This window comes from Bufo bufo, chromosome 4 (genome assembly GCF_905171765.1).
Source record: "Bufo bufo chromosome 4, aBufBuf1.1, whole genome shotgun sequence".
In the NCBI taxonomy this organism is placed as follows: Eukaryota; Metazoa; Chordata; class Amphibia; order Anura; family Bufonidae; genus Bufo; species Bufo bufo.
In genome coordinates this window covers 83,340,419-83,353,353 of record NC_053392.1, presented here as the reverse complement: position 1 = coordinate 83,353,353, position 12,935 = coordinate 83,340,419, and the positions used below count along the sequence as shown (strand labels likewise).

Here is a 12,935-nt window from a genome sequence, read left to right as displayed (position 1 = left end):
AGAAACTAAACACCTCAAGGTATTCAAAACTGATTTTACAAACGTTGTTAACCCTTTAGGTGTTCCACAAGCGTTAGTGGCAAATGGAGATAACATTTCAGAATTTAGATTTTTTGGCAAATTTTCCATTTTAATCCATTTTTTCCAGTAACAAAGCAAGGGTTAACAGCCAAACAAAACTCTATATTTATTGCCCTGATTCTGTAGTTTGCAGAAACACCCCATATGTGGCCGTAAACTACTGTACGGGCACACGGTAGGGCGTAGAGGGAAACGTGCGCCATGTGGTTTTTGGAAGGCAGATTTTGCTGGACTGGTTTATTTACACCATGTCCCATTTGAAGCCCCCCTGATGAACCCCTAAGAGTAGAAACTCCATAAGAGTGACCCCATTTTGGAAACTACGGGATAAGGTGGATGTTTTGTTGGGACAATTTGTAGGGTACATATGATTTTTGGTTGCTCTATATTACATTTTTGTGAGGCAAGGTTACCAAAAATAGAAATTCTGAAATTTCATCTCCATTTGCCATAAACTGTTGAGGAACATATAAAGGGTTAATAAAGTTTGTAAAATCAGCTTTGAATACCTTGAGGGGTGTAGTTTCATAGATGGGGTCACTTTTATGGAGTTTCTATTCTAGGGGTGCATCAGGGGGTCTTTAAATGGGACATGGTCCCAAAAAAAAGGCCATCAAAATCTGCCTTCCAGAAACCATATGGCGTTCCTTTCGTTCTGCGCCCTGCCGTTTGGTCATACAGCAGTTTACGGCCACATATGGGGTGTTTCTATAAACTGCAGAATCAGGGTAATGAATATTAAGTTTTGTTTGGCTGTTAACCCTTGCTTTGTTACTGGAAAATAACGGATTAAAATGGAAAATTTGCCAAAAAATAGCGGTTTTGGCACAGTTTTTATTTTATTTTTTTGACCGTGTTCATCTGAGGGGTATTTTTATAGAGCAGATTCTTACGGATGTGGCAATACCTAATGTGTCTACTTTTTTTAAAATTTATTTATTTATGTTTTACACTATATTATCCTTTTATAAACAAAAAAAAAAAAAACATTTTAGTATCTCCATAGTCTAAGAGTCTGTTTTATTTTAGTTTTTAGCATATTATGTTAGGTAGGGGCTAATTTTTTGCAGGATGAGAGGACGGTTTTATTGGCACTATTTTGGGGGGCATATGACTTTTTGATCGCTTGCTATTACACATTTTGTGATGTAAGGTGATAAAAAAATAATTTTTTTTTGCACAGTTTTTATTTAATTTTTTGACCGTGTTCATCTGAGGGGTTAGGTCATGGGGTATTTTTATAGAGCAGATTCTTACGGACGCAGCGATACCTAAAATGTCTACTTTTTTATTTATTTTAGTTCTACAAAATATTTAAAAAAAATGTTTTTGTTTGTGTCTCAAGTCTGAGAACCATAGTTTTTTTTCGATTTTCAGTGGCTAAATGGAATTAAAATTGGGGAAGGGGATTATAAATTTAGTACTCCATGGAAGTGTGGTACTCCCTGAGCCAACTGTCAATGCAGAGGCCCGGATGATCGGGGCACGTGTCACACTGAGTGGTGGTGTCCTTCCGTATCCCTTCCTGCGACACACTTTTTTTGGGACCGACCCTTCTTTCTAGTATGGGGGACCACACCGGGAAAGTGTTGGCCAGGGACGATCCACCCGCCTCCAGTTCCCGAGGTACTCAGGCCTGCTCTTTTCCGGTCAGAAAAGATCAGGGCCTTGAGGACTGCCTCATAGAACTGAAGGAATTTCCCTGTGTTGCCAGCGCTCCGGAACAGCACAAAAGAGTTGTACAAGGCAACCTGCACCAAGTAGACTGCAACTTTTTTGTACCATGCGCGGGTTTTGTGCATGGCATTATATGGCTTGAGGACTTGATCAGGGAGATCCCTCCTCCCATATACCGATTGTAGTCGACGATATAATCGGGTTTGAGGACCGTTGCCGGGGTACCTCGCACAGGGACAGGGGTGATGCCGTTACCGTGAATTGTGGACAATATAAGGACATCCCTCTTGTCCTTATATCTGACCAGCAACAAGTTTCCACTGGTAAGGGCACGGGTCTCTCCCCTGGGGATAGGTACCTGGAAGGGATGGGTACGGAGGCCACGTTGATTTTTCTGCATGGTCCCACAAACGGACGTGGATCTGGCGGCGAGGGACTGGAACAAGCGGATACTAGTATAAAAGTTATCCACGTACAGGTGGTAACCCTTATCCAGCAGTGGGTGCATAAGGTCCCACGCAAGTTTCCCGCTAACACCAAGAGTGGGGGGACATTCTGGGGGTTCAATACGGGAATCTCGCCCCTCGTACTCACGAAACTTGTAAGTGTACCCTGGGGTACTCTCACAAAGTTTGTACAGCTTCACGCCACACGGCGCCCGCTTAGAGCGAACATACTGGCGGAAAATGACTTTCCTCTTGAAAGCAATGAGAGACTCATCAACCGCGACCTCCCTTCCAGGTACATAGGCCTCCAAAAATTTGGCCCCAAAGTGATCGATGACCGGCCTGATTTTGTACAGGCGGTCATAGGCAGGATCACCTTGAGAGGGACATGCTGCATTATCTGCATAATGCAGGCATTTCCGGATGGGCTCAAACCGGGTGCGTGTCATGGCCGTACTGTAAAGTGGGGTCTGGTAGAGGACGTCCCCACTCCAGTAATGCTTGACACTGTTTTTTTTTTACTAGGCTCATGTGCAGCACGAGGCCCCAAAAGTCCTCCTCTCGGCTGCACTGACCGGCCCTAGCCAAAAAGGAGCCCGGGTGTTGAGCAATGAACTGTTGGGCAAACACATTCGTTTGCTCCACCATCAGATTCACAAAGTGGTCACTGAAAAAAAGACTAAAATAGTCATATTCAATGAAGCCCACTGTGGGAATTTGGATTCCTGCTTGGCCAACAAAATCAGGAATCGCAGGCTCAAAATGCTCTGGGGTACACCAGACAAGTTCACCGGCAGGGGGCTCAGGTGGACTTATCTGGTGGGCCGGAAAACTAGTACGAGCCCCAGAGCTGCTCGTACTAGTGTGGGCCACAGGGTCCCTAGCATGGCGGTCCCCTTGCTCCGCCTGGCGGCGTCTCAGTCGCCTTGGGGGCTCATCATCATCGCTAGATGATTAGGAGGACGCGGATGACAAAAGGAAAGTGGCGTCATCCTCGTCCTCACTGGGACTCTTGGAGTCGGAGGCAAGCTGGGCGTATGCCTCCTCGGCCGAGAACATCCGGCGGGCCATAGGGGAGTGTGTGTGTGTGTGCAAATCTTTATTTAGTGTGCGTGTGTGTGGGAGCACGGGTGTTCACGTTGTTATCCCTAAAACTAACGGAAAGAAAAAAAAAAAAAAAAATTGCCCAAAAATTTGAAAAAAATAAAATTAAAATTCAAACTCGCTGATCAGCCATCCGAAGTTGATCAGCGGTGGGGTGTGCGATGCACTAACAGTGGTCGGACGCTAAGAGTGCCGGCCACAGTCAGCGTACGCAGGGGGAAAAAAACTGCTTGCGCCCCCAAAAATGTGTGTTGGGGGGGCAGGGGAGCAAGCTGCAGCACCCCTGGGGGGTCTAGGGTCACACCAGACACCTGATTAGGGTGATGCAACAATTAAAACTTTTTTTCTTTTCCACAAAACTTTCCCTGAATATCCCTGCCTAACCAAACCTGTCCCTAACTTTTCCCTAAATACCTTTTAGTGCCAGATGCCACTGTGGAGGGTCAGAAGGGGGGGCTGGGAAGATATGGGGGTGCTGGCTCTAGAGATCTGATGCAGCCTCCTCTCTCCTCGCTCCCGGACACAGAAAGGAGGAGGAGAGGAGAGCTGCAATAATTTGAACCTCCCGCCCGCCCTGCATCCAATCAGAAGCGATCCTTACCATCACCTCTCAGGATCGCAGGATGGTGATTGGTGGTGTATTATCACACCACCGATCACCATCCTGTTCCGGGATCGGGTCACCAGAGACCCTAATATTCTGGAAACGCAGCAAACCGCAGGTCTGAATTGACCTGCGGTTTGCTGCGATCGCCGACACGGGGGGGTCACAGGACCCCCCCGCGCATTGTCCCAGGGTGCCTGCTCAATCATTTGAGCAGGCACCTTGTACCTATACGCCCTGTGTCCTTAAGAGGTTAAAGGGGTTGGCCCACTTATAACATGTATCACCTTTCCACAAGTTCGAGCGCCGGGATGACTACTGATCACAAGAACTGGGGTTCTTGAGTCCCCTGTGAGAATGAAGTAGTAATCTGCATATGTAGCAATCTCTCCCTTCACTGTCTATAGGACTGCTTAAAAGTCGCAGCTTTCTATGGCCATCCCATAGAAGTGAATGGAGCATTGGTTACACATGTACACTACTGCTCCATTCACGCAGGAGACTGACTTAAAGGGATTTTCCGAGATTTACATATCTGATTGGAGGGGGTATGGCTGTTTGAAGAGGCTGCGGTGCTCCGTGAGCGCTTTGATCTCTTCCTAAGCCATGTCACGTCACGTTTATTGGCGACATAGCATAGGCACAGCTCAGCCCCATTCAAGTCAATGGGGCTGAGCTGCCATACCAAGTATGGCCACTATGCTATGGGCGGCGCTGTGCTTGGTGAGCTGAGAGAAAGCCATGCTGCTCACTGAGATTGCTAGTAGCCCTATATACCCCAGCAGTTACACACTATTTTATTTCTAACTGTCCCCCTTAACTATGACCTCCACAGTGCCGCACCCCCTTAACTGTGAACTCCATAGTGATGCATACCCTTAACTGTGACCTCCACAGTGCCACACCCCCTTAACTGTGACCTCAGTAGCACCCTGCCCCCTTAACAGTGAACTATAACAGTGAAGAAAAATGAGTTGTTATCGAAAAACTGTGTGTATGTCAGTGAGTTGAGGACTGAAGGACCTGCGAGCTTCTATTGGCTAATAAGGGTTATGTGACTGTGTGTATGCAGTGTGCTGCCTCCCAGGGCCGATCGTGTCCCAGGTTTTAGGAATGCCGAGTGGTGATGCGACCTTAAAAGTTTTGTGTGTCACGGTGCTCCTACCTGGATACCGTCGCTTCCCAGGATTAGGCTCTGTAGCAATAAAGGGGAGAGTGATAGTTGGTGGAGTAAGAGTCCAGACTTGGTAAAGTTCAGCAGCTTTGCTTGAATAAACTTGCATCCAGGCAATATTTGATCTTTCTCTGGCTCCAGCAGGTTTTGGGGTAAACTGGCAGGCAGACTTGGATACTTTGCTTTATCTTTCTCTGTTGTGCGAGACAATGGCTTCGTCTGGTTACTGGACTTTATGACAGTTCTGGTACCTTTGAGTCAGGTGCCTTCTGCTGTTGACCACCTCGCAATACTCAATCCATGAACTGCAAGGAGTCATTGTGCTTTTCAAGCTTCTTCCCAGGGTTCCTGCTGCAAGGGGGGGGGGGGGGGGAGCTCCCCTCACTGCACCATGTTGTCTCGTCTCCTTCGAACTCTGAACTCCTCTATACAGGACTAGCCCACTTCTGCCCAAAGGGGAGAAGAATGGAGTGGTAAGTTCCATTCTAACTAAAGATCTCCCTCTGCCAGATACACTGCCACCTGCTGGATAACCAGGCACAGTGCATGTAATACAATACATGAGTTGCATAACAATGTTATTAAGGCACAATATCAAAGAACCTGGAATAAATATACAGATGACATTATTAGTTAGCCATTAGAGACAGTAGCAGGGTGTAGGAATGGTAGTGCCTGCTCTGGGGTACTACCTGTATGTCAGGATATGTGTGACACAAGCATCTATTAGCTAATACAGTTCCTGGGAATATATCAAGAACAATACATCCTAAGAGAGCTGAGACCTTTATGAAAACCTTCCCAGATACCCAACGTACATATGTTCCAGATTTGGTGTCCAACGGTTCAGGTGTTTGGATACCTATGGAGGACAGACATATTTTTATAATATAGATTATATATTTTTTAAACTTTATTTAAATATTTTTTACTTGACTTGAGCCTGCGATCATTTGACCACTTGTACTATACACTGCAACACTCTTTTCATTCTATCACATCCTGCCAGCGGTAGGGTGCAATAGGTATTATGTCATGGCAGGCATCTGAAGGTTCAGAAGGCCCTGGTTGTCATGACTACTATATGGCACCCAGAAATTGTGTTCACTGGGTGCCAGGAGCTCCCACTGTCTAACCACACAGATGCCGGAGTCACTATTGACCACAGCATTTTAGGGGTTAAACTGCCGGGATTGGAGTCATCTCTGATCCCATCAGTGAGAGCAAGATAATACAGCTGGCACCCTCAAGTGGTTACGCAGGCTCAGCCTCTGATACCATGTCATCACATTGCCGTAGTGTTACAACACTATGCATTAACCTGCTTATTTCAGGGACGAAATCGGCATTGACATCTTGTTTCTCTTTGCAGTGACGGGAAAGCCATTCACCGTAGTGTCCTTCTTCGCTCACCGCTGGGTGTTTGGTTGGAGCATCTGCCAGTGGTATGGATGGGTTGGTTTCTTCTTTGGTGTTGGAAGCCTCATCACCATGACGGTTGTTAGTTTTGACAGATACTTGAAGATCTGCCATATGAGATACGGTAAGTGCTCAGATACATGGGGACTGGATGTAGCAGTGCTGAGTTTGTCAGATCGCATGTCCCACTGTGTGGTAGTTTTTATCTCAAGGAGGATTGTCCAACGCTGTTATTTCTAAGCTGCTCCAATGCAGATACTCTAAGCTTCCCCTTAATGATCAGGCGGAGTGATCCTGAATTACCCTGCCCAATCATAGAGAACTGTACAGCCATCCTGTCTACCCCCTCCCTGCTCCCATCTCTATGATTAGTGCAGGAAGTAAACAGGAAGTTGCTGCTTGGGCAGCTTTGGGGCCTAGAGAGTAACCACTAGACCCCAGGTATCTAGTATTAATCCTTCCACTGCCTTCTACAAGGAATCTTATGATCAACTGCCCTAGACCACCAGGGATTCTTATATTTAAGTTTTCCCTGCCCTTGACCACCAGGGATTGTTACATTTACCTTTCCCTGTCCTAGATCTGCATGGGTACTGTTATAAACCAACTCACTGCCCTAAGGTACCAGATATACTGGTATTAACCCCTTTACTGCCCTCGAAGACAAGGGATTATGTCATTTATTCCTCACTTTCACAGACTACCAGAACTACAGACATTAACCCCTTCACTACCCAAGGCCACTAGGGTTCTCTACGTTAAACTTTTCACTTCTCAACACCAACAGCGATACTGAAAGTAACGCTTGACTGCCCTATGTCACTGTGTGAAAACTCATTCACTGCCCTATACCACCCGGGGCACTGACATTAACCCCTTCACTGCCCTAGAGCACCAGAAATATTGACAATAACCCTTTTAATGCTAAATTACCAGAGATGCTGACACTAATATCTTTACTGCCAGAGAGAACCAGGGATACAAACCTTGTCTGATAGGTGCACCACCTCTGGGCCCCGCACCTACACTGAGAATGGAGCCCCCAAAGTTGTGGAGTGAACACTGCACATGCGCAGCTGCCCTCCATTAATTTCTATGGGGCCGCGGAAAATAGCCAAGCCATTTTCGGCTATTTCCGTCTGCCCCATAGAAATGAATGGGAGCGGTGGCAGCGCAAGAGCGGTGCGCTCCCATTCACTGCAATGGAGAGAGCGCTTTGTGGTGGCTGGACCTGGGGAACCCCTGGGTCCTCTGGCCAGCCCCTTTCACTCTCCGTTCTCTCCAGAGGTGGGACCCGCGCCTATCAGACAAAGGGGGCATATCCTAGTGATATGCCCCTATTGTCTCAGATCGGAATGCCCCCTTAACCCCTTCACTTCACCACCAGGGATGCAGACAGTAACCATCTCTATGCTAGACCTGGCAACAGTCATGACTGTTTGATGTATGACTGGTGAACGCAATGTCAGATGTACAGCATTTTCCAGATCTAGGGCACTGGTAATCACATGATCTACGGAAGCAGACTAGGATCACCATAGGTTAGGGAATCTAAATATGAATCAGTAGAACTGAGGGCGGTTCAGATATTGCAGCCATAATTTGGGCAAAAAAATATGGATGGAATATATGGAATATGTCCGGAAGCAATCTTAGATATCCACAAATTACGATTTAGCACTAGGAATGGATAGATGTTTTATATTCTCTACTCAGGGTCTTTCTGAGCATAATGCAGCATATTTAACCAAATCTTCAAATGCTAAAATCTGGGTTGCTATATGACAAACTCAGCCCTGCTACTTGTGACACATTCCTCATGCCGACATCTGTATGTTGCTCTGGGAGCTGAGAATCGAGTCTTTATCCTCTGTTTATCACATTTTTGCAGGTACCTGGCTGAAAAGAAGTCATGCCTTTATCAGCCTATTCTTAGTGTGGCTTTATGCAGCATTTTGGGCAACTCTTCCATTGATTGGTGTGGGTAACTATGCCCCAGAGCCATTTGGGACGTCTTGTACGCTAGACTGGTGGCTGGCACAGGTGTCTGTGAAGGGAAAGGTCTTTGTAGTCAGCATTCTCTTCTTCTGCCTCTTACTGCCCACAGCTATCATCGTTTTTTCATATGCAAAGATCATTGCCCAAGTCAAATCTTCTGCCCAGGAGGTCGCACAGTTTGATACCAGGAACCAGAAGAACCACACGTTGGAAATGAAGCTGACCAAGGTGATCTGCTGAGGTCTTATATCTGTTATTAGGTTTACTCAGAAACAAGTGAATGTCATAAACCAGGAGATTGGTGAATACCTAATGTGCCAATCATTTGTACATGCCATACATGGACTAGATGCTCCATATAAAGTCTATATACAGTGTCTTGAAAAAGTAGTCATACCTCTTGGACTTTTCCTCATTTTTTCACATTAAACCCACAAACTTAAATGTAGTTTATTGTGATTTTCTGTGATAGACCAACACAAAGTATCAAGTATGTGTGAAGTGAAAAGAAAATTATACCATGTTTTCAATTTTTTTTTATAAATAAAAATCTGAACACTGTGGCATGCATTTGTATTCAGCCCCTGTACCCCTAAATAAAATCTATCGTAACCAATTGCCTTCAAAAGTCACCTAATTAGTAAATAGAGTGCACCTGTGTGTCATGTATTCTCAGTATAGCTACAGCTGTTCTGTGAAGGCATCAGAGATTTGTTACTGAACATTAGTGATCAAACAGCATCATGGAAATCAAGGAACACACCAGACAGGTCAGGGATAAAGTTATGGAGAAGTGTAAAGCAGGGTTAAAGGGGTTCTCCAGGCTTTTAATATTGATGACCTATGCTCAGGATAGGTCATCAATATCGGACCGGCGGGGGTCCGACACCTGGCACCCCTGCCGATCAGCTGGTTGAAGGTAAGGTGCGCACACCGCTGCTCACTGCTCAGTATTAAAAGCCCTTTTAAGTTATAAAATAAAATATCCCAAGCTCTGAACATCTCACAAAGCACTGCTCAATCCATCTTCTAAAAATGGAAGGAGTATGGCACAGCTGTAAACCTACCAAGACATGGCCGTCCACCTAAACTGATAGCCCAGACAAGGAGAGCATTAATTAGAGAAGCAGTGACGAGGACCTTGGTAACTGTGGAGAAGCTGCAGACAACCACAGCTCAGGTGGGAGAATCTGTCCACAGGACAACAGTTAGTCATGTACTCCACAAATCTGGCCTATATGGAAGAGTGGCAAGATGAAAGCCATTTTTGAAAGCAAGCCATAAGAAGTCCATTTGCAGTTTGCCACAAGCCATGTAGGGAACACAGCAAACATGTGGAAGAAAGTGCTCTGGTCAGATGAGACCAAAGTTGAATTTATTGGTCTAAATACAAAATGCTATGCTATGTGTGGAGTAAAACTAACACTGCACATCACCCTGAACACACCATCCCCAGCGCGGAACGTGGTGGCAGCATCATGATATGGGGATGCTTTTCTTCAGCAGGTACAAGAAGGCTGGTCTGTGTTGATGGGAAGATGGATGGAGCTAAATGCAGAATAATCCAGAAGGAAAACCTGTAAAAGACTTGAGACTGGGGCAGAGGTTCACTTTCCAGCAGGACAAAGACCCTAAGCATCCAGCCACAGCTACAATGGAATGGTTTACATCAAAGCATATTCATGTGTTAGAATGGCCCATTCACAGTCCAGACCTAAATCCCATTGACCATCTGTGGCAAGATGTGAAAAGTGTTGTTCACAGACTCTCTCTATCCAATCTGACTGAGCTTGAGCTATTTTACAAAGAAAAATGGGCAAAAATGTCAGCCTCTAGATGTGCAAAGCTGGCAGAGACATAACCCTAAAGACCTGCAAAGTGTTGACTCAGGGGATGAATACCAATGCATGTCACACTTTCCATATTTTTATTTATTAGAAATTTTGAAAACCATGTATCATTTTCTTTTTACTTGACACATATATACTACTTTGTGTTGGTTTACCACATAAAATCCAAAAAAATACATTAAGTTTGTGGGTGGCGTGAAAAAACGGTGGAAAAGTTCAAGGAGTATGAACAATTTTTCGACGCACTATAGAAATTTATTGAAACTGCTTATAACAAATTATAATTTTATATGGTAAAATTGTAGAATGTACCTGAGAAAAAAAGCCAAAATAAAATCGCAATATAAAATAAGATAAAATAACTTTATGATCAAAGGAACTTGTTAATTGATTATTATCTCTCCTCAATCTCTCCTCAATCTCTCCTCAATCCTGTCCTCTGCTTTGGGGGTGAAAATTCTGATTATATTGCAGTTCTGTGCAGTTCTAAAGGATCAGACTTTATTAGATTCCGGATTAAAGGGAGTTCACAGTAGCTTGAATGTAACAATAATAATAATAATATATGATCTATTAAAATATAGTATGATATATATTATGTCATAAAGTATAACCTATAACATATTATACAGTGGATACAAAAAGTCTACACACCCCTGTTAAAAGGTCAGGTTTCTGTGATGTAAAAAAATGAGACAAAGATAAATCATTTCCGAACTATTTCCACCTTTAATGTGACCTATAAACTGTACCACTCAATTGAAAAACAAACTGAAATCTTTTAGGTGGAGGGAAGAAAACTCTGACAGGAATATATTGGCGAAAGTCTCAGCTTTTAATATCTGCATTTATGACTGGCCAGTATAGTCAGTGGCATATCCGTGTGGTGCATTTTTTTGCTAGAGGGAAGAAAACAAACCAAAAAAAAATTATATGGTTGCATAAGTGTGCACACCCTCTTATAACTAGGGATTAGTGTTAATCACGAATATTTGAATTGCGAATTTTTATCGCGAACATAGGTACTTTGAAAATTCGCGAATATTTAGAATATAGTGATATATATTCGTAATTTTGAATATTCGAGATTTTTTTTATTGCAAATTTTCGTAATGTGAATTTTTATCGCAAATTTTTCAATTGCTGAGTAAAAACATGATTCCCCCCTGCTTCTTGCTTGTGGGCCAATGACTCATTGGCCCACAAGCAAAAAGCAGGGAGGAATCATGACTTTAAATGTGAAAAATGATAAATATTCCAAAAAAATTAATATATAGCACTATATCGAATATATTAGTTTTTTCGAATATTCGTAATATTCTAAAACAAGAATATATAGCAATATAGCGAATATTCGGAAAAAAACTAATATAGAGCAATTTAGCTAATATAGTGCTATAATCTTCTTTGTCTAATAGTTGTCATTTTTTTCTCATCTGAACTTCAGATTGGAAAAAAATGTCAACTTTTGAAATAAAAGATTATAGCACTATATTAGCTAAATTGCTCTATATTTGCTTGTTTTTTTAATATTTGCTATATATTCTTGTTTTAGAATATTACAAATATTCGAAAAAACTAATATATTAGTTTTTTCGAATATTCGTAATATTCTAAAACAAGAATATATAGCAATACAGCGAATATTCGAAAAAAAACAAATGTTGAGCAATTTATCTAATATAGTGCTATAATCTTTTTTTATATTTGTAATTTTTTTCCAATTTGAACTTCAGATGAGAAATAAATGACAACTATTAGACAAAGAAGATTATAGCACTATATTAGCTAAATTGCTCTATATTTGTTTTTTTTTAGAATATTCGCTGTATTGCTATATATTCTTGTTTTAGAATATTACGAATATTTGAAAAAACTAATATGATCAATAAAGTTCTATGGCTCATGTTTTTGCTCAGCAATTGAAAAATTTGCGATCAAAAATTCGAATATTACGCGATCATTACCTTGTCGATTTTTCTAGTAAAAAAAATCGTATGATATAACGAATATTCAAATTCGCGAATATTTGCCAAATATTCTACAAAACATTAGCGAAATATCGCAAATTCAAATATGACCCCTAATGCTCATCACTACTGGGGATGTAGCTGTGTTCAGAATTAAGCAATCACATTCAAAATCATGTTAAATAGGGGTCAGCATACACCTGCCATCATTTTAAGTGCCTCTGATTAACCCCAAATAAAGTGCAGCTGCTCTAGTTGGTCTTTCCTGAAATTTTCTTAGTCACATCCAACAGCAAAAGCCATGGTCCACAGAGAGCTTCCAAAGCATCAGAGGGATCTCATTGTTAAAAGGTATCAGTCAGGAGAAGGGTACAAAAGAATTTCCAAGGCCTTATATATACCATGGAACACAGTGAAGACAGTCATCATTAAGTGGAGAAAATATGGCACAACATTGACATTAGCAAGAACTGGACGTCCCTCCAAAATTGATGAAAAGACAAGAAGAAAACTGGTCTGGGAGGCTACCAAGAGGCCTACAGCAACATTAAAGGAGCTGCAGGAATATCTGGCAAGTACTGGCTGTGTGGTACATGTGACAACAATCTCACG

At 42.9% G+C, this 12,935-nt stretch overlaps 1 protein-coding gene across 2 annotated transcripts in view; it reads left to right on the top strand.

Moving 5' to 3' along the window:
* OPN5 (opsin 5) overlaps positions 1-12,935 on the top strand; it is a 167,048-nt gene that overhangs the window by 108,176 nt on the left and 45,937 nt on the right. For both annotated transcript variants that reach the window (XM_040430981.1, XM_040430980.1), the window contains exons 5-6: positions 6,459-6,629; positions 8,397-8,731. In XM_040430981.1, the coding sequence (XP_040286915.1) occupies positions 6,459-6,629; positions 8,397-8,731 (506 nt within the window). The remainder of the gene's footprint in view (positions 1-6,458; positions 6,630-8,396; positions 8,732-12,935) is intronic.